The sequence below is a fragment of the Epinephelus moara genome, chromosome 7 (assembly GCF_006386435.1).
Source record: "Epinephelus moara isolate mb chromosome 7, YSFRI_EMoa_1.0, whole genome shotgun sequence".
Classification (NCBI taxonomy): Eukaryota; Metazoa; Chordata; class Actinopteri; order Perciformes; family Serranidae; genus Epinephelus; species Epinephelus moara.
This window is the reverse complement of record NC_065512.1, coordinates 35,718,459-35,745,132: the sequence shown is the minus strand read 5'-3', so window position 1 is coordinate 35,745,132 and position 26,674 is coordinate 35,718,459. Positions and strand designations below refer to the sequence as shown.

The 26,674-nt window shown below is 40.8% G+C and overlaps 1 protein-coding gene across 1 annotated transcript in view; it reads left to right on the top strand.

The window, feature by feature from the left end:
* The first annotated feature begins 5,847 nt into the window (after positions 1-5,847).
* Positions 5,848-26,674, top strand: part of hecw2a (HECT, C2 and WW domain containing E3 ubiquitin protein ligase 2a) — a 60,573-nt gene continuing 39,746 nt past the window's right edge. Inside the window, exons 1-5 of the mRNA XM_050049661.1 lie at positions 5,848-6,306; positions 20,295-21,043; positions 25,276-25,383; positions 25,709-25,803; positions 26,291-26,357. Of these exons, the coding sequence (XP_049905618.1) occupies positions 20,665-21,043; positions 25,276-25,383; positions 25,709-25,803; positions 26,291-26,357 (649 nt within the window). The 5' untranslated portion in view covers positions 5,848-6,306; positions 20,295-20,664. The remainder of the gene's footprint in view (positions 6,307-20,294; positions 21,044-25,275; positions 25,384-25,708; positions 25,804-26,290; positions 26,358-26,674) is intronic.

Genomic DNA, 26,674 nt, shown 5'->3' with positions numbered 1-26,674 from the left:
AATAAATATAGTTGTTTTTTTTATTATTACTTCAGAAATGTTATGGGTATAAAGAAGTATGCTTTAAAAGCCTGCAACACCCACACAGATGTTTGCTCTTACTCTGGCTTGTTAGACCCAGACATGTTGACTCAAGTCACAAATTTGATTTCTGAAGACTTGACTTTACTCGACTTGGATTTGAGCCTTTTAACTTGAAAACACCAGATACCTTCTCCCAAGCCCAAAGATTAAAACGTATGTCATTTAAAAGGTGTGGCAAGAATCAATTCATTTCCTGAGTCAAACAACATTAACACTATTCATTAGCAGCAAGGTGACACTTAATTCCCCAGATTCACTTTGTTTGAATTAAGTGAACAGCATCCAGATAAATTGCAGGAGAGAACCATGAAGAGCTAACGTTGCATTTCTGACCATCAATTGGAAAAAAAGATAACAGATAATTTGTTACTGTACAAAAACTACACAGTGGCCAACAAACTTTTTATAACAAAAAAGCACAAATTTTAGAAGCATTCATGATTTTCATGAATTTAATATATCTTTTCTCTTCTGTTAAAATGGCATTACATTTGGTAAAGAGTGCAGTATGACTTGTTCAGGACTCAAACTCAAGATTTAGGACTTAGGACCAAATTCATTAGGATTTTTGCACAATGATGCCAAAGTTAGACTGCCTAGCCCAGCTTTAAGTCATACAGAGGAAAACGGATATCCTATCAGTCACTACAGAGTAACATGGCTTTTTCCCCATTAAAGGTTTTTTTGGGGGGAGTTTTTCCTTATCCGCTGTGAGGGTCTAAAGGACAGAGGGATGTCGTATGCTGTAAAGCCATCTGAGGCAAATTGTTATTTGTGATATTGGGCTTTATAAATAAATTGATTGATTGACTTGACTTGACTTGGGACTTGTGAGTCTTGACTTGGGACTTGTGTATGACTTGAGCCGACACCTTCTCTTGACTTGCAAGGCAATGACTTGGTCCCACCTCTGAGACCTCTGTTCAAGTTGAAGATAGGTGGGGCTGCACTGGGAATCACACAAGGTCATTTAACTACATGTACCAATGCCAATAAGGTGTAAGTAGTCCTACCTTTAAAGGTGCAACAAGAAAGTGAGGAAGATGTGTTGCACACTGTAGGCACCCACACACTTGGTCTTATTAAGTGTAGTAAGTGGAAACACCTGTGGAAATGTACCACCATTTTATATTAGATTCAGTTTTATTGCACAGAGTATGTGCCCTGAGACAATGAAATAGAGGAAACACCGAGTTGAGAGCACCTGGCCAACGTGACTAACAAAGGTCTTTAGTTTTCTTACATTCTCTTGGGAAATGGACAATAATGGACAAAAATGGCAAATACTTTTGAGCTGTAGTTTGAACTGGAACTGTTAATTATGATTTGGGGGAGAAAGAAAGAAAGAAAGAAAGAAGTCACACCCCAGTCCCTTACTGAAGGCAAGTGTGTGGAGGGAAATACAGTCATGCAGTCTTTAAACCACAGGGAATGTAATAAGGCTTCCACTCTACAGGCAGTTTGTTTTGTATATATGAATTTATTTATGAGGTATGTTTTGTTATTTCATTTAGACTTTAAAGGTGCATTAAATATTAATATGGAATCAAATAATTGAAAGAGATTGCTGCTGCTTACAGAAGAGGAGCTCAAGCTGACCGTACCGGTCTGTCCTGCACTGAGAAGCAAAGAGATAAAACTGCAAAATAATGAAGAAAGTCTTACATTTAGTAGGCTATAGGCGTCTTTTGTCACACCAAACCTGGCCTAAAAGGTAAGTGAATACTTGGCGTATATGTTCAACAGTTGACCGGGCAGAAATAATGTCGCAGTCATCTTCTAAAACCTTACATACTGCAACTTAGCTGTTTGATTAGCTAGTTGGCTTCGTTGCTACTTTTGTTGTGCTAGTTTCCTGTCCCCTGGTGGTCAAACATTCTCACTGCAGCTGTAACAGGTCGCTAAATGCCAGTTAGATGGGTTGTAGTAGTTAGAAAATAAACTATTGAACTCATAGGTTTTTTAATTGAGACTGGATAAGGTTAGCGCAACTGCGGACCCTCCACCACCGCCACCTGCCCAACTGTCTCCTCCACTTTTGATGTAGCACTCCACTGCTCTTCATCCTCACCATCTGTAGTCAGGACGTTAGACATCAGATAAAATGGGAACACACGTGCTTTATAAGAAATAGTCATTTTTATTGGTCTGAGATAACTAGGATGGGCAGTGCAAAGATTAAAAAAAAAATCACTGGTCTCAGAGGTTGCCAGGAAAGCCATGGAGCATGGATGTTGTTTTTTATAGTAGTTTGACTTATAATTACAATACACTTTAAATGAGAAAGGTTTTTGAGTGAGTACTTAATGCATTCAGGTAAATTGGGACATATTTCTGAAGGTAAACCTGCATGTTTTAGGCTACCAGGTGTCACAAGTGATACTACTTTTTGCCACCCTGTAATATTACACTTTTTGGGAGGTATTTTTGTCACTTAAAAAACATCAAAGATGATGTGTGAGGATAAAGATGATGAGTAAGTCCCTGTCAGTTAACTAAGTCCAGAATTGCCTATGATTTTTTTTTTTTACACACAAACATGTCTTTTATCGACAGTTGGCACCAAGGAAAAGAAAAAGCATGTCAAAAAAAGTTTTAAATGAATAGTTAGGTTACTCAGTGTTTTAATAAATGAATGACTGAACTGATAAATGGATTCAACTGTATAAAAACAATTTTAAATCTCCCATTTTACCTGAAAACATCATCCAGAGGCATTGTAGTGGGGAGAAAAGGGGGACCAAATACCTAGGGCCTAAATGAAAAGACAGGTGATAAATACTTATTTCGAAGTATTTAGTTTAGGGCAGTAGTCACCATATACATTGAGGGGGACACATCCCCATCATCTACATAAATACATTGTTTGGGAGGCTAAGCTTTGTGATAAAAACAAATGAACAAAAAAATAATAGTGAAGGAACATCACTATACTATAGTGGAATGCCATTGCTCCTTCTTTCTGTTTTCTCTGATCATTTAGCACCAATTTCAAAAGTATTTGTATCTTTCTACCGCTTAGACAGCCTAATCTTCTTGAAAGAGGATCCTTCCAGTGACACAGTTCTTTAAGCACCTATCACTTACTTTTAATGTTTATATGTGATGAGAACCATTCATAATGACTGCCATAATAATTAGTGACAGATTTGTGTGTATGGTTGTTGGCTCAATTATTTAAATTACCATAAAACTTCAATTAGTAGCCCGGGCTAATATTTGCTTAAATCACTGAAATCATCATGCTTGTATTTGGGACAGATGTCTATATGAGAGAGGGGTTGAATTCCTTCTATGCGAAACTGCTGCTTAGCAAGGATGAAAAAAATTATCGAATTGTTTATTTGAACCAGTATGAATATTACTTGTATAAAAATTAGCCATCAAATAAAAAATCAATCATCTAGCTAGACAGACAAGGCATCAGAGAGCGAGCATTATGACACTCTTTTTACAGCACTCTAGGATTAGGGCACCCAACATGGAATTCTGGAATTTCTCCATTATGGGATCAATAAAGGTGTATCTTATCCTAACATACTGACCCAGCACCACTTTATTCTGTATGACAAACCCTTTTCATTATTTTCATCAGTGTACTTTTAAGAACTAAAGGAATATGAATAACTTACCGGGTAATCAAGGAATGGACATGTATTCTGACTTTATGACCGCTTCAGAGGAACCCATTTTCTTTATGCCAATAATTCTGAATGAATAATGGCCTTTTCTGGTGGTCATGGTTTCAGTAAAATGACCTGAAAGATTAAAGTGAGGAGAATCTCACCGAGCTAACAATGTGTAGCATCTCCATATTGACAAAAGTTTAGACATTTATATCTGTATGTGTGATCTAAGCAGCTAACTAACACTAGCTCCAGTGGGTAGCCAACAACCTGTTTTATACATCCAAAGAACTTCTGTAAAAATGAACTGCTTGGCTGCCAGACCAGGCATCTAACTGACACAGGTGTATATTTGTCAAAATGTGTAGCCACACTGCGTAGTAAGAGGGACTGGGTGTTAAATTGAGACTAGGCTTTTAACTGAAGTTTTACAGTATTTATGGGGGGAAAAAAATAATCAAAAGATGCATGAGAGCGACGTGGATCAAGAGAGAAGGAGGGCCCCCAGAGACTGCTTGTGCATAGGGCCCAACATTTGGTCCTATTCCCCTGATGTCATCGTAGTAAGGTTGGTATTTTTGATGTGTTTGGAGGCCCAACGTTTGTAGTGTTTTACTTGGTAACATATTTCTTTCAGTGGGCTAAATATAGCAAAGATCCATGTCAAGATCTAAAAGTAACACTTGAGGTAGTCATCAGAAAAGGTGGTTATCTATCAAAAAGAGTCCCACATTAACTGACTTCACCCCTACTGTAAACTTCTTGCTGTGTCAATGGATTTTGGAGTACAGCTGCACCTCTGCTGACCGGCCACAGGGAGGCGCCGTGTCCCAGCCAACACCTGATTACAGTCTGCGACAATGGAAAGTATGAAGTTGCAATACGGCTGAATGAATGTATACTTTCTTTATGTTTGCTGTAGTGTGTTAATATAGGTGCCTCCTTTCACTTCCTCGGACCATTATTCTTCTCCTTTGTGATGGAAAGTGTTGAATCGGAATCCCATAGGTCCTAATTTGGTTTAGGCTCATTGGCACAGGACTATCAGGCATTAATTGAAAATGATTGATTAATGTCATATATGTGTTGTCTCCACTCTCCAGGCGTGTATGCTTATTCACCTGCGTATGTTCAGTGTGGAAAAGACATGGGAATAAAAGCAATACCACAACGTAAATATACTCAGGTAAAAGTCCTGCAATCAAATGTTACTTCAAGTGTCAGTACTCACTATGCAGGAGTGACAAGTCTCAATATAATATCCTGTTATTATAACTGATGCATCAGTGCAGAAGCAACATTTCAATGCTGCAGTTAGTTGACATGGAGTTTTTAAACATGCTCTCCTTAATCCACTGCTCATTTGTATTCACTGCTCCTTATTATTATTATTATTATTTATTTATTTATTTATTTATTTTTTGCCATTTCTTGTATTTTTGTACTTTTTTGCATGCCTAATTTTTAAGTTTTTAAATTTTGAAATTTTTAATCTGACTCTTTCTCCTTGACTGCTGTAACACTGGAATTTCTCAATTGTGGGATCAATAAAGGTGTATCTTATCTTATCTTATCTTATCTGTTTACTGTTGAGTGTTAAATCTCTAACAGTGCATCATATTGATCACGGTTTTTATTATTGTAGTACAGAAAACACTATTTTACCACTGAAATGTAGTGGTAGTCGATTACTGTAGATAATATAAGGTAAGCCTACTTCAAAATTGCACTTAAGAGCAATACTTGAGTAAATGCTCTCATTGGATGTATCTGTGCAGTGTAATTGTTCTACAGGTTGACTAATTCAGTGTGTGTGTGTGTGTGTGTGTGTGTGTGTGTGTGTGTGTGTGTGTGTGCGTGTGCGTGTGCGTGCTCCCTCTCTCTCTGTCTCTCCTCCCACTCTGGCATTTTCCCACATTAATATGCAGAGTGTGTATATATTTTATCAACAGCAAAAAACATGTCAGGCTCGACAATGCTCTGAATAAATCCCTGCACGCCCCCCAGCAAGGAGAGCCACTCCACTGCAAATAACCAAACATTTACGCCATCCTCCGGTAGGCTACGTTTTTTTCTCCTCCTTTTGGACTGACAGCGGTTACACGCTCTGCCCAGTCAGATTTTGTGCATCTGCTGGGACTGGTGGGAGGACGTCGACTCTGACTGCAGCGCATTGCAATGCAGAGAGGGAGAATGCGATGCCTGTGTGAGCTGCATGCCTGAAGCCCACAGCAGCAGCAGCAGCAGCAGCAGCCTCCTGTGCGGACAGGGAGCAGGGAGGTACTGGTGGAGTTTATGCGCACACACCTCTGGCCGCTGCTACCGAAGAGGGCCGAGGTGTCTCTGCAGCGCCGCAGCAGCTTTTCAGAGGGATACCGTCTCGATACGTGACTTCGAGCCCAAAGCTGCCCTGGCTCGGGATCTGAGAGGGAGGGGGGCCCTACCGCGGCACCCCGCCCGTCCCGCCTCATTTGGACTGCAGGGATAACGACCTAAACCGTGATATCCCCGCGCAGAAAGCACCGAGCAGGTGTTGGTGGCAGCGCTGTCATCATCCGTACACCGTTCTCTTCCATCCCGCACCTCTGCGCCAAAGGTAAGCTCTGCCACCCAGTGCGCCGTCAGGAATGGAGGGACGTGTAGGTGTTCATGGCTTCCAGCAGTGATGGTGATAATGATGAGGGTGATGATGATGATGCTTTAAGCAGCCGAATCTGTCATTAAACAACCGCAGCGTCGTCTTCTGCGTATCGTGTTCTTTTGTTGTTGTGGTTTTGCACTGAAGGAGATAATTGATCGATTTTGGTTTCATGCATGCGTCTTGTGAAAGGGGTGCATTAGAAGGAAAATGACGTAGGGAATTCCCACAGTAATCCAATAGCGAGCGATGACACCTGCACATTCCGCCAGTGCGGTCCCTGTATGGCCTGCTCAGTCATGTGCGCAAAGCGGCCGTGCGCGGCCTCGGAGGCGCACAGATTGACTTGAAATGATTAAAGTTGGAGACAAACTGTTATGTAACGTGATTTTGCTGACGTGATCTTGCTGTAAGCGGGAGTTACCTTCACGTCTCTGTAGCTCCGAGATGTTGAGATGCCCGTAGTCCAGAAAGTGGCCTGTGTTTACATTTATTATCACTAAGCTCAGACATGTAAGACCTCTGGCATTTATCTGCAATGAAATAATGACATGGTCATAATTGAGATTGGGTGCTGTAAGCTTTCATATGGGCCTGCAGTGTCTTTGCTAAATTCCCCTTTGACATCTTACAATGCAGAAACAGCTTATTTCCAAGTGTGATCAGTTTCTAAGGTAGGGTTTGGCTGAAATCTGAAAAACTGCACAGCTTTCTCAAAAATATCATCCATTAAGCAAATCTGTAATCTGAGACAAACTGGAACAAGCAGAAATACAGTTTTGTTAGAGTTTTGTCCCTGCAGATCATCACAAAACTCCCGTATTTCCTCACTTGACAGAATTTGACAAGGGGACAACCTGTGAACATTTGGCTCTGACAACTGCCCAGATTGTGCACAGAACCTATAATGTCATTTGTGTTTGATAACTGATGGGTAAGTATGTGAAGTTTTTTGAGTTGTGGATGGGTAGATGGGGGAGAGAAAAGTTAGGGAATCCAAAATGCCCTCCTGTGTACTGCAGAGTCCATAATTACCTGCTACACCCCTAAATGAAAGGTAGTGGCGAAGGCGATGTAGAAATCCTCTTTGACCCCACCATTTAATATTTATAAGAAACGCTGTCTATACACTAAACATGCAGACAAAGAGCTGGCTGCACACCTAAACAGACCTTCCATTTCACACAAGTACATATCTGTCTATCTGCCTTCAAAGCAGGTTCGTACCTTCTAATGATAACAGTGACTATCCTTTGCCCTGTGTCACCAATATATCATGCCTCAGTACCCACACTAAAGTGATCAAAGTGGCAGATTAAAGCACTGTGAATAAGGGTCACTGTTAGAATCCATCATAAGCCCTCCTTACACGAAGACCAGCTGTCCTTTAGATGACCTGAGGTCGACTTTAGAGTAAGTGATGTTTGATGTGTTCGACTGCTGAGGGAAACGAAATGGGGCTGTCCTTTTATAGCGTATACTATTTGTCGAAGTCCATACAGACTAATGCTACCACGCAGGTGTTTTCACTAGGGATGGCAATCAAGAACTGAGAGAGAGCCAGTTCTGAATTGTCCAGTCTATCGCAATCATATTCCTCCGAGCTTATCAATTCCTCTTATTGATGCTGGCATGTTTTTTCTGACAGTTGTGCATTTTAAAACAATAAGGTCAAACTCGTGTCTACACTGCTGGAAACTTTAAGTAAGAGAGCTGGCGTTGGATTGCAATGGTATGACATTTTCAAGGTACAGTAACTGTCTCAGAAAATATCGTAGTTTCATGGTATTACAGAATTATTGATTATATCGGACAGAGTGACCCTTAAAGGAATAAAAACAGAGGGAATATTTTGGTTTGATAAACGTTTTAGTCCTATAATTTAAACTTGAAACTATTATTTTAATGGAAGTATGTGTAAAAAGTCTCCCTATTGAGAATAACTTCAATAAAGGTGACATTCTCCATCATAGATAAACAAATGTACAGGGTATAATGTCATTTTTTATATCACAGTATACCTTGAAACTGGCATACTGCTGCAATCCTATGGCAGAGAGAAAACAGTCTCAAGCATGGCTTTGTTTCATGAAGAAAGATGGCAGTGCATGTCAAGTAAGGGTTGAAAAATCAGTAAAATACCAAAACATCTGTTTGCTCAACATAGGCTAAGAGTCCAGGATTGTCATGTTTTTGACTACGACATCCTTGGGCAAGAAACTGAACCCCACATTGCTCCTGATGGCTGTTCCATCAGTGTGTGACTGCATGTGATTGGTTACTAAGTAGCAGGTCGCACCATGCATGGTAGCCTTGGTCACCAGTGTGTGAATGTGTGTGTGTGAATGGGTGACTGTGACTTGTACTGTAAAAGCGCTTTGAATGGTCGGAAGACTAGAAAAGCACTATACAGGTGCAGTCCACTCATCATTTACCATTTAAAAATGTTGCCATTTGCTATATATCATTGAAAAGGAAAACCCCATCTCCATCATCATTCTGTTTGTGTGTGTAAAATAGTCAGTAGCAATCAATAACAAAATAATAAGCTTATTCTATATTCAAGTAAATGAATATTTTCTTATTTTCTTTGGTATTTGTGTCATATACAGGTATGAAATCATGATTGTGGGCTAATATATATGTTGATGTCATCCAGTGTCAAGTCTCTTTTTGATCATGTGATGAGACGAGATGATACATGGTAGCTAGTTCAGATACAAAACTTGGCATGGGGGCCCATCATAAAAGCCTGCACTGGTGTCTGTTGTAACTACCTTACGTCACTATGTTACCGAGGGTATATATCCTGTTATAAAAACAGTAGCACCATGCACGCAGGGTTAGACGTTTTTTTCTTTGACTCACTAAACCTAAATAAAAAAATGCTGCTGTATTCTCTCATTTCATCAGCACAGTTTGCAGACTCAGAGATTATAGAACAGTTGCGTTAACACTGAAAACCTGTGCAGGCCTACTCTTTTTCCAAACAGAAAATCGATCAGGATTCAGTAAGGGCATCAACAAAGAATTGGACATATAAGCAGAGTAGATAATGGCATTGTATTAATAAAATCTTTTCAATATCCATCCCAAGTTTTTACTTATTTTACCTGATCAGACTTCCCCTTGAGGATCTATGGGTGTGTGCAAACTGCTCTTCACTGACATCTTCCTTAATAGTTTTGTTACACCTGTCGGAGTAGGGGCAACTTACTTTGTTATAATTCTTATTACTATAAGGAGTTTGGCGACGTTACTTAATTTGCAGCAATGATCCACCCAACTTTATATCTGACTGGAGTTTTCATCAGAGGTTTTAAAAACACCTTTGTGGGTATACAGGGCCTTTAGATAGTCGTCTTTCACATCAGACATTTTGATTTGTTGTAGCAGGAATGGCACAGGTATTACTAATAAAATAGCTCTGTTCTATTAAAGTCTCAGTAAGTCATGACTGTGTGACAGTGGGCCAACATGCACAATACTAGGACCCTGAAACTGAAGTAGCTAAATGAAAGCCATCATTTGTCTGATTTACGCTTGTGATTTTCCCACTGTGACATGTCAAAATGTCTTCTGGGAAAAAAAGGCCTGTTGTTATGCTGTCGTGAAGGTTTGTGTCGATCACAGTGTCAGATTTTTTGTTTGGTTCCTGCGGCTGCAATCCAACATCAACTGAGTGAAGCTGACACACTCAAGTATTTGCAAAGTCCAGTCAGGGATGCTACTGTATATACAACATTATGTAACGATCGCAATAGATCTTCAGACTTAATCTGTTCCCACATTCCATCGTAATGGTCCAGTGTGTAGGATTTAGGGAGATCTAATGGCAGATATGGAATATAATATTCATGAATATGTTTTCATTTTTGTATAATTACTTGAAGCCAAGAATCCTTGTGTTTTCATTAGCCTAGATTGAGCCCTTCATATTTGCATAGGGGGCAGGTCCTCTTCTACAGAGGCTCTACAGTAGCCCAGAACGGACAAATACTGGCTCTGGAGAGGGTCTTTTGCTTTTCAACATTACCTGAAGGCCACTGTAGGTTCTCTACATGCTTGGAAAGAGAGGGGTGAGGGGAGAGGTACTCAGTTGATTGAACCTCACCACTAGATGCCACTAAACCCTACACACTGCTCCTTTGATACCCCTTTCCCACAAGAAACAGCACCTGCAGGTATATGCCTTTCCCATTGCCAGTAAACCAGAGCCATGTACACGGCACTGCAGTAGACGAGTATGCCTGTCTTTCTTTTTTGTTTTGTTTTTTTCCCACTGATGTGTTATGTACGTTGTCACAGACACACCGGAAAACTGGTTAGTAAACAGTAGAAAGCAGCATGGAGGCCAGTGGAAATGCTACAGTGGTTACTTCTCATCCATTACTTATTCAGTCTCTCTTTCAAACTCATTTGGAGTGATGTGTGAAGGACACTTGGATGGAGGCACTGCACCATAAATGGGGCAGAATTTAGAGTGTCCACCCCATTGCCATGTTTCCATTACTGCCGATTGCAACCAACTGGAGCCAGAGCCGATAAATACCTGTGAGTCATTTGTCCCAGGAATGAATGCTGATCATAACCTTTCCCATTAAAGACAGAAGCTAAATGTTAGTGGGTGTTAGAGGGTTTCATCCCGTTGGAAATAAACTTAAGCTGATATTAGAGTGTCCACACCCAAAATGAGCTGGGTATTGGACCATAAAACTTTATTGATACCAATGAAAATGCACCTGTAGCAGCAATTGTTGAAAAATGTCGATTATCAAAAGCTGGCATTTAATATCAGATTCATCGTCTTGTTTGCTTACCCTTCAATAAAAGTATTTCAGATAACATTTTACAGTTTTAAGGTCTTTTCAACTGAAAAAGACTTTGTGGAAAAACCTGTATATTTCTTAAAGTATGGTACCAGAAAAAAAAATTCTATTGATACTGAAACTGAGGCACTTTATTGGCACTACTGTATCAAACAATACCCAGCCCTTTATGTACCCTTCCCAGCTGGCTACCAACGTTGTTAGATGTTGATATTTGGTTGAGTTTAGTTTGTGACATTGGGTGACCAAAATTCAGTGTAAGCAAGATGTCTTGCCACTGATGACAGATGATGTTGATATTTTGTTGGTTTTAACTTCTGCTGTAAAATAACCACAATCCAACATCTTCCAAATATATCATGCCAACGTCATCTTGACATAGAATACCAGCATTTAGATGTTAAGTATATGGAGAACAAAACCCAGCGTCTACAGAATGCCACAATGTTACCGTCCATGCAACGTAAAGTTCTAAAGTTTTTAGACATTTGAAATATTGTAAACCAGATTTTAATTCCAACTAAAAATTAACAGTCCAACGTCTTTCTGACATCATTTTGACGTCTGGTGCCAAGGCGCTAATTCACCAGCAGGCGTTCTGTTCGTAGAGAGAGTTGTGGAGTGTGACTTAAGGTGAAATATAATGGTTTAGTGCAGTGATGTGGTGAGAAAGAGACTAATGATTGAATTAAAAACGTACATTGACTTCACAAGCTGTAAAGCATTGAATGAGTAAGGAGTTAAAATGGGAGAGGGACACAGAGGTTGTGTTGCCCTGCAGTGATGTCCATGTCTGCTTCATGGACGGGTCTTTATTAATCCATCGTTAACCCTTTAGCACACGGTTTTCCCCTTTTATTTCCCCTCAAGTAGTTTTAAGGTTGTTAAAGCCATCTTTTCCCACACTGTCTTACAGTATTGTATGTCTTCATGTTCTGGCACAGCTTCAAGTTTTTTATGGCTGCATCATTCCATCAAATGAAAATATGCTTTTTGGGGTGCATTTTTGCCTAAACTGCACAACTGACAGCGACGAGGCAGATGGGAAATTAGGGGAGAGAGAGGGGGGTATGACATGCAACGAAGGTCCATGGCTGGAATCCAAGCAGCAGCATTGCTGTTGTGCGCCATGCGCTCTAACAATTCAGCTATAAAGGTGCTCCAAATGGAATTACTCTACATATATTGCGCATCATTTGATATACATTAACTCAAAATTCAACCTGTGATATCTGGTATTTTTGGAGTCTCTGCTTGAATATGAAATATAGTCATTCAGTTTGTACAATGTGCACTTGCTGCACAACTAGAATTTTGTTTTGGGTTGAAGAAGAGAGATTTGTCTGTTGAGCAGCTGAAGTGCCTCCAGCACATCCATCTGTATGCTTTTGTACATGTCTGTATGCAGTTTTTATGTCTCTCATAAATCCATACACAACCCACTTTCCCATTTATAGAAAGGTCAGCGTTCTAAACTTGGAGAGGGTGATATCAATCAGTCTTCAGGCGTAAATGCCATTTCCGACTCGCCGTGGCCTGTCATGAAGGGATACCTCCCGAGGAGTGACTCATCCCAGACATGTTCTCCCAGGGGGATGTGTTTAGCGAACTACCCTGAGCGGGACAGGGCTGCACTTTTTCTGGGAGGTGGAAGCACTCTGGCACCAACCTTGTAGCCTGTGTTCTCTCAGAATGACTCACAAAGCCGTGTCCTCCAGCGAGGCCTCGCTGCGGTGAGTTGTAGTCAGGTGGACCGCTCAGTCTTCATCCATCTTTAGGGTGAAGTTAGAGCTCTGTGAGGAGGTAGTTTGTGAAGAGAATGTATTTTCATCTTCTGAGTCAGAAACACTGTTTGTATAAGCGTGGATAAGAATGTGTGCGTGTGGTTTTGTTGAGGGGCGGTGCATTTGTTTTAGTGTGTGATGCCTCTTTGTGCTGGTTTTGTGTTTTGTTCTTAACATTATGTGTCAGTGAGGCACAATAAGACCTCAGTGCCACTGTGTGCGTCTGTGCCAGCTCCCCAAGGTGCCCGTTCTGTCAGGCTGTAAAGTGCAGCAGTCACCTCCACAGGGGCACAGAGGGGTCCCTCTGCTGACACCAATACACACACATGCACACACACACACACACACACACACACACATAGCCAGAGAGGAACAGAGGGAAAGCGGGAGAGGAGGAGGAATCCCTTTACTGACATCACAGTACCTACAGCTCACAACACATATTCAGTTTGCAAAAACACAGGTTTAAACTGATAATTATAATTTATTATTGATACATCTCTTGATTATTTACATTCATTGTTTCCATGTAATGCCAGAAATGAGTCAAATATGCCCACCACAAGTCTCTAGTTATGTACATGTGAACAAATAGCTTGGTTTGTTAAACTGACAGAATCCCAAAATCATCCAAATAGATTCAAACCAAAAATTAAATCAGTAGTTTCTAACATTTTTGTGTTGTAAACCCTTAAAACAAAGTGAAATCTTCAGTGTACCTTTTTCATTAAAGATGTAAATGATGTAAACATTTTCCTAAATCAGCTGGGCACTGTAGGTTTTAGCAAGCATTACTTAGAGGAGGAGGAAATAGTGCATTTAGTGGATTGACCAATTGAAAGTATGTGTGTATTCATGGTAGGCACATGTCACCCAGGGCAATACTGTGGCTCATAGATGTGCTATTAACAGTTTAACCAACTCAGTTGTCAGAAGAAAATGTTGGCATTGTACGTTTCTTCAAACCATGGATACATTTGTAAGTTTATATGTATCATTTCAACATTTTTAAAGTAACATACTTATGATAACATGTATATATGAGCTGAGTTTTCCTTTAGGAGGTGAAGGGGAGGGTGGATGGTGTGACACCTTGGTGAGACAGCTGCCAGGCTGCAGACCACTGTTTGAGAACAACAAATAGCAAAACTGGTTGTTTTTTATTGAGACATCACAGCATTTCCAGCCATGACTGCGCTACCGAAAGCAGGTACTCTAAAGGGACATTTTGGATTTTTTGAAGTGGGGTTGTATGAGGTACTTATCCATAGTCAGTGTATTACCTGCAGTAGATGTCAGTCGGCACGTCCCCCAGTTTAGAGAAGCAGCCCTGGAGAAGCTAAGAAAGGTAGTGCTGTGGATGGGTCAGCAACAAAACGTATTTCAGCTACTTAAAAAAGTCCCACCTAAAAATACCAATATCACTTTAAGTGTAGGCCTACGCTATATTGAGAGGGGCATGCTGTCTGACATCAACTGATTGTAACTTACTGTCTATGATACATGTAAGTACCCCATACAACCCCACTTCAAAAAATCTGAACTATCCCTTGAAGCCAAAACATGACCTAACCATAACCAGTCAGTTTTTGTGCCCAAACCTAACTACACTTTATCCACAGTGTTGTTGAAATGTAAAGTTTCAATGTATGTGCTGCAAGATAACGCACAAATGTTACATATCAGAGGTTTGCAGAAATGAACATGTCAACCTTTATTCTGGCTTTTTGGTTGAGTTTTCCTTTAAATGATTATCCAAAGTTATTAACTGTGCAGTTCTGTTATTTAATTGTCTGTTGATAAACTCTAGATTAATCGTGTGTGCGTGCGTGCGTGCGTGCGTGCATGCGTGCGTGCGTGCGTGTCATTGTGGAGATTCAGCACGTCTTCTTCTGGCAGTAGGTGTGTAAGGGGAGGTGTGCAGCCGTATTGCTACGACGGTGCCTGTCAGTCATGACTGTCACATGGGACACTAAACAAGACAGACTTTTTCAGCCTCTACATTCATAAAACAGAGAGCTGTCACAATGAATGACATGATTATAATTCCCAAATACCTAGAAATCCTCTAATGTCATCCTGTTGTAGAAACAGTTTCTTGACCAGATATAAGAAAACAATAATCCAGCACATTCTACCATGCTCCATCAGATCCTCTGCTGCAGATGTGTTTCTTTTTAGTATTCACTGCACAGCAATGCAGAGTACAAAGTATTTGGTGCCTATTAACAGAACAGTACTCAAATAACTGTCTTTGCAAGACAGGTGTCAAATTTAACATCGTCCCAGAGAATGGTTAGAATTAGAAACGCTATTTGATTTTGGGATACTCATATAACACCTTGTTTATCTACGTCTATTTCCTGAGAATCAATCACTAATCCCGTATCGAGTCAAAGCTGTGCAGAGCAGTCAAACTGGGGTTTTAAAGGGAAATGACAGTCTTTTAGAAGAAAAGCACTGGGCTGAGTCCAGATTGTTCAGTGCTCCCTCCTGAGGTCATGTTTTGGTCTGTGCTGCTCTTAGCTGGTAGACAGACTCCTCATCCCCTCTGCTTTGAGTGGGAAGGGTGCAGCCACGGCATCTCCCACTCCACGTCACAGTTAGACAATGCCTGGGAAACATGAGGGGGGGCACTTGCACCGCAGGAACACTTACATAACAACTCAGCAGTTACATATACACTTTTTTTTAGTTTCTTCTTCAACAGAGTAAGCTTCTGCTTGTTTATGGAAATAAATGGCCCCTCCCTTCTGGTGCTTCATGACTGTGTGTGAGGCCATGAGCACACGTGAGCGGGATTTACGTATTCCTACATCTGTGATGAAGGTTTTATTCTGTCATAAATCCCTGTATGCAATGTTCGTGTGTGTGTGTGTGTGTGTGTGTGTGTGTGTGTGTGTGTGTGTGCGCGCGCGCATGCGCACGCAATGGAGCCGCGCTCTGGTAATCTTGTTGAGTCAGGGACGTCCAGGCTTTCCCCCATGTCAAATGCAGCAGATCTTGTTTCAATATAAGGCCTGGGTTATCCGGAAACAGAGCCAATCCACATGCATCAGCACAGAGGCCACTTCATCATTTCTGTTCAGTCAGTTCAAAATGCAAAGTGAATTGATTCAGAAGCTCAGGAGCAATATACACAGTATATTAGACAATTTGTCATACAAGTCACTGCATCTGAATGGCTTTTGAAATTATTTCCAATCTTTGCATGATAAAGAATTTGCAACATCAAACTTACACACAGTCTGTCTGTTAGCTCTCTACATGGAAAGTGCAAATGGATGATACAACTGACACAAGCAGAGGAGACTCTTTGAGTCATAACTCAGTCAAATCTCAAAACACAGATTCAGTGTTGCTTATTCTTTATAGTGATAACATTATCTCCAATCATTTATCTTGAATTAAGATTATTAAGTCTTCTTAGAAATCTGAGAAGAAAGACGCTCCCAGTGTCCAAAGTGAACCTTCTGACTCACCAGCAAAGGGGACTGGTTGATAAAAAACAAATCCACCAGCCAAGCATATTTTTACCAGACGAAATAATAAATTGCCCCCTTGTGTCACATATACATTTGTTTCAGTACATTTCTTTAAGATGATAATAATTTAATAATTTTTGATAATACTTTTGTTGAATACAAATTTAAAGAGGCCAGAATAAACTGTGAAGCTGAATTATTTCAATATCAACAGTTAATCAAGGCAAGCCAGAATATTAAGAAGTACCGTAAATGTATCTTAAATCTCTTCATCAAACTCCTCGCTCTCTACCGCAATCACCCACCTCTTTGCACGGTCTATTAAGTCTGGACTCCTGCTTCTGGTTTTTATTTTAATGGTTGGCTTACTCCGCTTTTTAGCAGTAGACAGATGGCGAGTAATAGTTTAGCAGAGTAGCTGATGTCTAATACGGTGCGGTACCACGAAACTAGAAGCTCTTGAGATGATCATTTTCGTGGTATGACACACACGACAGAGTGTGTGTGTTTTAAACTCTGGCACAGTCAACAGAGGACAAAAGCAGCTACCCAGCCTGTTTGCACTCTGAACTCTTCAAATACTGCCGCTTAGAGCAACACATTCTCACTCCGACCCCATCACATATTGACGTTTGGTCATGGACTGTCCATGTCCAGATACGACATGCTAAGTACTCTGGGTGCATTGGTTGTTAACGTTCTGGGACGCCATGTCAACTTCTGCCTGTTACATACATTGTCTGTTTTCAAAATATACTTCCGTTTTCACAGGAAATGTACAGTTTGCATACTGTCTCTTTCAAAATAAATGCACTGTGTAGGTACAACACTGGGAATTGCCTTTCTTTTACTTCAACAACAAATAAACATGGTTACATTTTGCCAACACACACAGGGTTGGGTGTAGGAAAAAAGAACAGGGTTTGGCTTTACAGTCTTATGGAAAGCAAGCACCAGCCTCCTGGGTGAGAGTCGAGGGTTGTTAGACCCATCCACCCCTCTCTCCAAGCCTACTTGGGCTTTCGCTGCCTTAACTGTTATTCTTGTCCCACCACGTTTCCCTCAGACGCCACCTCCGGCACACCCTCAGTTTTTTTTCTTTTTTTTTTTTTTTCAGTGGTAGATTGTCATCACTGGTGCTTTGCTGTAATTTGCTGGGTACAATAAAGCGATCCATTGTCCCACATGTTTTTTCTCCATTTAAATGTTATCAGTCCTCATGCTGGCTGCCAATCAGGGCTCTTAAAGTGTCACACACTTATAATTCCCACATAAGAATGCGGACAAACAGGTCCCCTTTCAAGGTTTTTTAAATTAAATTAAATTACATTTTTTTTAGCTAGAGTTTGCCATTTTATTAGGAAATGGGTGCACACCACATACAAATACAGTCAATTAAAAATTCATTTATAACTTTTTGTATAGGCCCAGTTGAATATTGCAGTAATAATGTGTGGTTATCACAAAATCCCATGGCACACCTAGATTGACATCATGGCACACCATTTGAGAACCACAGATTTAGAGGCACCTTTCATTTCGGTATGATAGGCACTAGGCACGTCAGTTTTAGAGGCAGTGGGCAACAACCAAAATTGTCAAATAACGCTGGTTTGTCAGTGGATGTTGGTGTAAGACACAATTTGTGATGCCACAGACAAGCTACGTATACGGCAGGCAGGTGGGGAGATGAATGGGTCAGGAAAACTCTGGACTGTCACGCGGGAGCTGACTTTTCAGTTTCCGCGTAAATTTTAAGTCAAACCATGATGTTTTTTTGTGAACCTGACCACATGCTTTTGTTGTCTTACCTACGTTGTAAGTTTACTTTGAAAAAGACGGTATGCTTGTAACAAGCAAAAATTTGACATTTCCTGTGGAAATGGGAATGTATTTTGAAAAGACACAATGCATGTAACAAGTGGAAATTGACATGCTGTCCGTGAATGTCCAAAACAGAGGCAGGAGGGTACCTAGCACATCATATTTTGACGTGTAGGTCCACTGACAAAGCCTCAGTATTTGATGAGTTGGGATGAGAAAATGTTGGCATGCCCTTAAATAACACCAAAACACAGAAGAGACTCTCTAACTTTTAGTCTGTTATTTTATTGCATGACTATACTTATAGGAACATTTACCCGCCAGTCGGGTAAATGGCCTTCCAAGATTTTTACCCAAACAGAAAATCTACCTGCATTTGGCCCTTGGCGGGTGTTACGCTCCTTGTAACTTTAAGTTTTCTTCAGTATCAAAGTATCAAGTGACAGTTATTTGTACATCTATTGGTACACTGCAAAAAGGAACTACTAAGCATGTTTTTAATGGTGCCAGCTTGCCAAAATATAAACAAATGTAGGCTTTAAAAGTCCCTAGACCCAGCAACAGTTGTCAAACAGCAAACAGTCTGATTATTTTTCTTGTGCGTTTTGGACAGGGCCAGGCTAGCTCTTTTCCCCTCTTTCCACTCTTTATGACAAGCTAAGCTAAGCTAACTGGGTGCTGGTTTTAGCTTCATATTTTCCATACTGATATTGATCTTGTCATCTAGCTCTTGGCAAGAAAGTGAATAATATTTTAATAATAATATTTCCCACAATGTTGAACTGTTCCTTTAATATCAAAATATAAGAGGGAGTGTAAGCTTTCAATGACAGTTCTGTTCAGTCATTTCAGCTGGAGTGACATCTAGCTTGGGTTTTTAGTTTTGCTCACATGAAGGATAATAACTTATCAATCCAAATGTTTTTATTAAATACAGTGATGCATACAGTGTAGACTACACACAGGCCTGCAGACGAAGCAGTGGTTTCAAAGCATCACTGAACAGCTCAGCTTTTGAGACGTATATGCACTTAAAATGCCAAAGATATCAGGGCTTAGCTCAGACTTCAGCCCACATGGTTTTCCAGTGACTGCACCAGGCACATATTAGCTGAATATTACCAAACCTATTCTCCGTCAGGAAAAAAATAAAAAAACCTCTGCTTCTCAGCCCGTCTAAAACCAGCTGCCTCTAGGTAGATTCTGAAGTCACATGCCATCCTCCCTTAAAAAACAAAATGGCTCTGGTTGAGACTCTGATGGCGCTCCCCAGACAGTTCCCAAACTGGCATTTGCTGATTGAAGAGCTTCCTGGGAGGCAGATACAGCTGCCAGTCTCCTTTCTCTGTTCTTATTACTAAGGCAGCTTCTACAGACAGAAACCATAGAAAACCACTTGCAGAGATGTGTGTGTGTTTGTGTGTGTGTGTGTGTGTGTGTGTGTGTGTGCGCGCGCGCGCGTGCGTGCATGTGTGTGTGTGTGCTTGTGTGTGCATGAGCGTGTGAATCTGTGTGTGTGTGTGTGTATTAGGGTGATTTAAAGATTTCTTTTTCCAGTGGTCACGTAGAGATAATGGATTTCAAATTAGATCATTTCAGTCTACTCTTCCCCACTGTGGGAAGGTCTGTTTGTACCACCAACATATTCACTTTAATTAAGTGTTTCATTAATCATTCAATAAAGTAAATCGTGTATTGTGTTTCATCCTTACCAGTCTGACACTAGTATGCAATAAATTCATTAAACATATATATCTAAATGAGCAATAAAAATTAATGGAATTGTGCACAGTTGAAGCCCTCCTCACATCCATTTATTCTTTCATTAGATGGGTTGTCATAGAAGATGGTGTGAAATGTTTTGTTATTTGTGTTGGTGACAAATTCTTTGACTGCAGACAACTCCCCTGGTGACTAATGCTTGTTTAGTCATTTGTTGATTGTAACTTACTGCATTTTATTGTGTGAGAGCAGTTTTGTAGCTTACTGTTTTCTCTTTCTCTCTCCTCTTTCCCCATCTTTAGGGTCCCATTTTCATTGGACAGCATGAAATGTGAGTGGCGAAGATTACTGTTGTTGGATATCTTCTACTTCAACAGTTCTGATATGATGCAAGGATCAGAAGGGCCGATAAGAGGAGCCTCTATGGAGAAGGAATCAACACATTATTTCTAAAGTTTCCTCATGTTTCCAGGCATGATGGCCTCTTCAAACCAGCTCTCACAGTTTAGGATTTAGGGTTTAAGATTAGTCTGCGGGGATGAATCAGTAAAATGTGTCTTAACATTGCCAACCAGCCCAATCGATAAGAAGGTCCTACCCATCTCTGCCTCTTTTCGGGCTGTTTCCAACAGTTTTTACTTCTTGTTGCTGTCTCCTTACCAATCGCCAAACATGCGTCCTTCCCTCGCCACAGCAGTCCTACCGCCCAGGACCCGATCCCACAATCCACCCAACCTCTCAGTGGGGGGCCGCGAACACCTGTCGGCTCCACGAAGGCGTAGCCCCCACCTCCGGCACACCCTTAGCCCCGAGAACTTGCGAGCTCTGGCAGAGAGGGGCGGGGCTGCCGTTGATACAGTCTCCGTTATCAGCAGTCCTATTGGGCTTCCCCGGGCTAACAGTGACACAGATCTGGTGACCTCCCAGAGCCGGTCTTCGCTAACAGCGTCCACTCTGGAGTACACGCTGAATCGCGGCCAGAACCTTGTCATATCCTGGGACATCAAGGAGGAAGTGGATGCCACTGACTGGATCGGGCTGTACCACATTGGTGAGATGATGATTTTTACATTTGTAGTTGCTTGTAGAGCTGCTCTAACTCTCCTGGGTCAGATCCAGAGGCAGAAGGCAGAAGGACAAATCTCCAGTCACTCAAAGCAAGTCCGAGCCAAGACTCAAGTCCTTGAGGACTGGTTCAAATTGCAAGTGAATTGCAAATCAAGATGAAATCCTTTAGGTTTGAATGCTGAAAAATGACACAGCATTTGAACAGCTTTCTCTCAAAGCTGTGTTGATGGTGTTTACTGCATAAGTGAAATCAGTGCAAAGTCCACATAACAAATATACAAGGTTTGCAGCTATGCAAGGCTTTCTTGTTGCTGTCCTATTCTTTTTTTAATGATCTGGGATTTGAATAGATCAGAACTTGAATGTTTCTGCTTTTAGGTCTGTAGTCAAGACTTTACATACAGTACCAGAGTAGTTGTTATCAACAGCAATCCATAAGAATTCTACCCTACCTTGGCTTGGAAATAGTATCTAAAGCATTATATTGATATTGTCTGTGGAGTGGCTGACTGGGGTAGTGGTTCCCATCTGTCAAAAATGGGGCTGGAGGGTGTGATTTTTCAGGGTATCATACTGCTCAGCCTCCCTGGTAAAGTTTATTCTAGGGTGCTGGAAAAGAGGTGCCAATTGAACCGAACCTCAGATTCATAAGGAGAAATGCTGATTCAGTCCTGGCCATGAAACAGTGGACCAGCTCTTTACCCTTGCAGGGCTGCTGGAGGGCTGGTGGGAGTTTGTCCATCTAATCCTACATGTGTTTTTGGAGAAGACTGACACTTGTGTCTGCCAGGGAGTCCTGTGGGGGATACTGCGGGGATATGGGGTACGGGGTTGTTGCTACAAGCTATTCAATCCTTGTATAACCAAAGTGAGAGCTGTGTCTGTATTCTCAGGACAAAGTCAAACACATTTTGATTGACTGTTGGCCTCCTGGCGCCCCCTGTTTGAGTTTTTCCAGGCACGTCCAACTAGTATGAGACCCTGGGGTAGACCCAGAAGACACTGGAGGGATTATATACCTTATCTGGCCTGAGAATGCCTCATTGCTGGAGAGAGGGGTGTCTGCAATACCTTGCTCAGCCTGCTGCCCCCATGACCTAACCCCAGAAATGGGGGATGATGAAAATGGATAGATGGATAGATGGATGAATATTTGATTCTTGAAGTCATTACAGCTACTGTGTTTGCATTGCAATTGATCCATCTCCACGACAATCAGCAAACTTCATCTAGTTGGGATCATCTTGTCAAACTACAGCTTTTAATACTAAGAATTCACTTTTATTCTTTAAAATTAGCTGGGTTTTAAAAAAAAAATATTTTCAGGTTTTATTCAAAAATTTGCGTCATTGACCTCTTTCACAACAGACAGATTGCCTTGTGATGGTATCAAAAGCACAGGAATTACTAATAATTTTAGACAAGAGTCACAACCAAAAAATTCACCATGTTCTTTTCTGATTGTCAAATACCATCATCGAATCAGGGTCTTAAGTCAACTTTTAGAGCAGTCAAGTCCAAATAAGTGTCAAGTGCGAACTTTTACGTCTGACTTGAGTCCAAGTCTCAAGTCTACAAGTCTGATTGCAAGTGACTTGAAATTTTAAGAGGGGTGATTGCTTGATTTTCTCAGTCTGCCTCTACACAGTTTTTTGTGCTTTCCCCCAAAATATTTTTGTTGAGCTATTTGGGAAACTTGCAGGCATCCAGGACTTGAGCTGACTTGATCCTACCTGTCCTCAAAGCTTTTCAGCTGATCCAGGTTTTTTACTTATTGGGAGCTGAGAATAGCCAGTAGAGTCTTGTGTAGGAGCTTCCAACTCCGAGTCAATACTGCAACAGGAGCTGTTGAGACTTTACACAGGACTGGAGGCTGAGTCAACATGTAACAGCTCTGCCTCGGTGTACAATAACATACACACCATCACAAAGCTTGCACGTCTCCGAGGCGAATGGGGTGGTCTCCAATAATGTATGCTAATCCTGCTTAGAGACAGGAATTTGACAGGGGGGAATACATTGACCTGTGTGCTGAGGAAGGCTATCAGGCTCAAACTGTCAGACAGATCCGGCCATCGAGGTGGAAAGTAATACAGGAGCAATAGTGATAATCAGCAATTTTGTTATTAAGAATCTATGACTTATACGCTGTTTATTCACATTCCACTAGCTTCTGTAACTCAGTGTCCAATTCAGCATTTCTTTCATCGTCCTTCTGGAAAAATTAAGTGTGTTTCTGTATGTGTGTTCTCCACATAAAGGGTGAAACCTTTGCAATTTTAAAGGACAGTTCACCCCAAAAACAACAATTCATATTTTTCCTCTTACCTGTAGTGCTATTAATCAGTCTAGATTGTTTTGGTGTGAGTTGCCGAGTGTTGGAGATATCGGCTGTAGAGATATCTGCCTTCTCTCCAATATAATGGAACTAGATGGCACTCGACCAAAAGTCTCTGTTTTAGTGACCTAAAACTTTGTTTACGTGTAGACAAGAGGCTAAAACAGAGATAAAAATATCTGTTTGGTAAGATATCTCTATACATGTAGACAGGGCCTAAGAGTCAGGATATCTTTGCCAGTGTTGCTTTGATACTGACCATACATTTTAACCTGTCTCTTGAAAATCTATACCTGCTGTTAGTCACTGGAGTGAGCCTTTAAATTAACCCAATGAATAGATTGTTTTATAGAATTGACCTTCCTTATCGCGACATATGAAGTGAACCATACATCATACTGTTAGACATACAGTTATGTGAAGAGACTGGATTTGTAGTCATATGTGCTACTACAAATGTGATTTTGAATGATGCTCTCTTACTTCTGGAACAGAAAGCAAACCTTTTGGTTTGACTTGAGCTCACTATAGTGCCATTTTATTTTATCTCATAATGATTAAAACCTGCTAAATATCTAAAGCTTCCACTGGTTTCCAGATACACACTGAAAACAGCTCCCAGAGACATCCTGCTGCCCTGAAGAATATAGTAAGGGATTTAAAAAATGTATTGCCATTTTTGCTAGTATGTTTTTTTAACTACAGAAGCAGTGTTGTTCCAGTCTGACAAACTGATCACTGTAATTGTTGCCTTGCACATAAAGTTGCCTTTACCCAGTTCCGATGGGTGCATAACTGTTACGGTACATTATACAGTAAGGCAAAAAAGTTGTCTCTTTACACAAGATAATTATTAGTATAATGCAGTGACGTTCAGAGGAAAATTACAGCCTGTGAGCTGTTCAGTATGATGTATTGTGTTAGTAATGGATAATGGATTTCTGAAAGCAATGGGTGTCTTTGACTTGTGAGAGGTCAGACAAACTTGTAGTACAACACACAGCAAGAGATTGTTGACACCATGTGATTATTTTATTAAAGAATGGATCATAATCATTTTAACTTGTTTACCAAACCATTAGTTACATCTCTGATGACCTCCTGGACTTCATCCATCTTGATTAGTTGGTTAGATATTCTAAATGCTTTCCTTGTAGGTGAGAATGCTGTATCGGAGAAAGATAGTGTAAACTGCTGGTGCCTGGCAGGGCGTCAGGTCACTTCATATTGATCATAAGGCTGCCAGGACTTCATTACCTGCTGCAGGGTCTTATACCCCAGAGGGGCTACCGCTTTCCTCGACTAAGCAGACATTCAATGATAAGCAACTTGCCCTAGTCTCCTCCACTCCCCTTCAAACACACACACACACACACACACACACACACACACACACACACACACACACACACACACACAGGCATGCTCATGCACACACATATACAGCACAGACTCCTGTCTCACTCTCTCCACCAGTCAGCTGAGTTTGGTACTTCATTAATCTGTGTACGAAAGTGCTACGTACAGCGGAATTCCCCCTCCCTGTTTTTAACTCAGAGGAAGTTTGGTGTTTGTCCTTCTGCTTAGAGGTTGTAGGGAGGCTATTTTGGGAATGGATTTCACTGATTAAAGGCAAACTTGTGTTTTGGACAACAGAGTCCACAGACTAAACATACTGAAAGATGGAGCAGATGCAGCTTCGCTGCAGTTTTTCTTAGCGAGAAGCAGGATCTAGAGCCTGAACACTGTCATCTGTTGTTTGTTATGTTTAACAGTTGGCTTGAAATCAGGGGTAATGTAAACACAGCAAGAGCACAATTTGTCGAAGCCCAAAGTTTACATACCCTCACATAACTAACAGTTCTCCTCTTCTTCAGATGAAACCAGTCCGTCCAACGTGTGGGACTGTAAGAACCGAGGAGTGAATGGCACCCAGAAGGGTCAGATTGTTTGGAGACTGGAGCCCGGGCCCTACTTTATGGAGCGTAAGTTACCATAGGCAGTCGTACCTGAGAATAGTTTCATTCCATTTTTCACTTTGAAAATGTTCTGTAAAATATTTAATAATCAAAAGTGTTAATGTTCTCCTACAACAATAGCTTAAAATGGCTTAAAGTTTCACTTACCCTGATCATAGGATTTAATGAAATGTAATGATTCTTAAATCAATGCAGTGTATTTAGATATGTTACATATTATATGTATATATATATATATATATATATATATATATAGTTATTTTAAGAATAATAGGCAGATTATGTTTGCACTGCTTCCACATCCCATAACTCTTTGCTGTTTCCTCTGCAGCTGAGACTAAGATCTGTTTCAAGTACTACCATGGAGTGAGTGGCGCCCTGAGAGCCACGACCCCGTGCATCACTGTGAAGAACCCTGCAGTCCTGGTCTGTGTGTGTGTGTGTGTGTGTGAGTGTGTGTGTGTGTGTGTGTGTGTGTGTGTGTGTGTGCGCGCGCGCATGTGTGAGAATCAGTCTCAGGCTTAGTTCTGTCTTTATGGTTAAAACTTGGCATTGGGGGTAAGATTACATCAAGTAATTATAAAGTTACAAATATTTTAAAATCTGATTACTGAAAAGTGATCAGTGGTCAAGTACACATGATTTGTACCTAATGGAGCCACATGGTGGTTCAAGCAAACATGTAAGTCATTGTTTGACCATGTGTGAACTGATGAGCAGTGCATCCTTGCTGCTACACCACTGCATGCTTTCAGGAATTGAATTCCCCCTTGCTGCCAAGTTGTCTCCTGTATTAGCATTTAGATTTATGTGCATTTATGTGGACAAGCACAGGTGTGTGTTTGCTGGAATACGACTTGGTGTGTATTCTCTCTGTGGTGTACATAGTGTGATGTTGTCTGTTCTCTCTCAGGTGGAGGGCCTGGCAGAGCAGGTTGGCATCGAACATCCACGCAAACTGATCAGCTTCACTTTAACGGGTGAGTTGAAAATTTAAGATAAGATAAGATAAGATAAGATAAGATAAGATAAGATAAGATACACCTTTATTGATCCCATAATTGAGAAATTCCAGTGTTACAGCAGTCAAGGAAAAAGAGTCAGATTAAAGATTTCAAATTTAAACTTAAAAAACTTAAATAACTAGGCATGCAAATAAGTACAAAAAATACAAGAGACAGCGATAAATAACAATAACAATAATAATAATAATAATAATAATAAAAATAATAGGAGTGGATAATAATGAGCAGCAGTGAATGAAAATGACCAGTGGATAAGGTGCAAGTGATTGTAT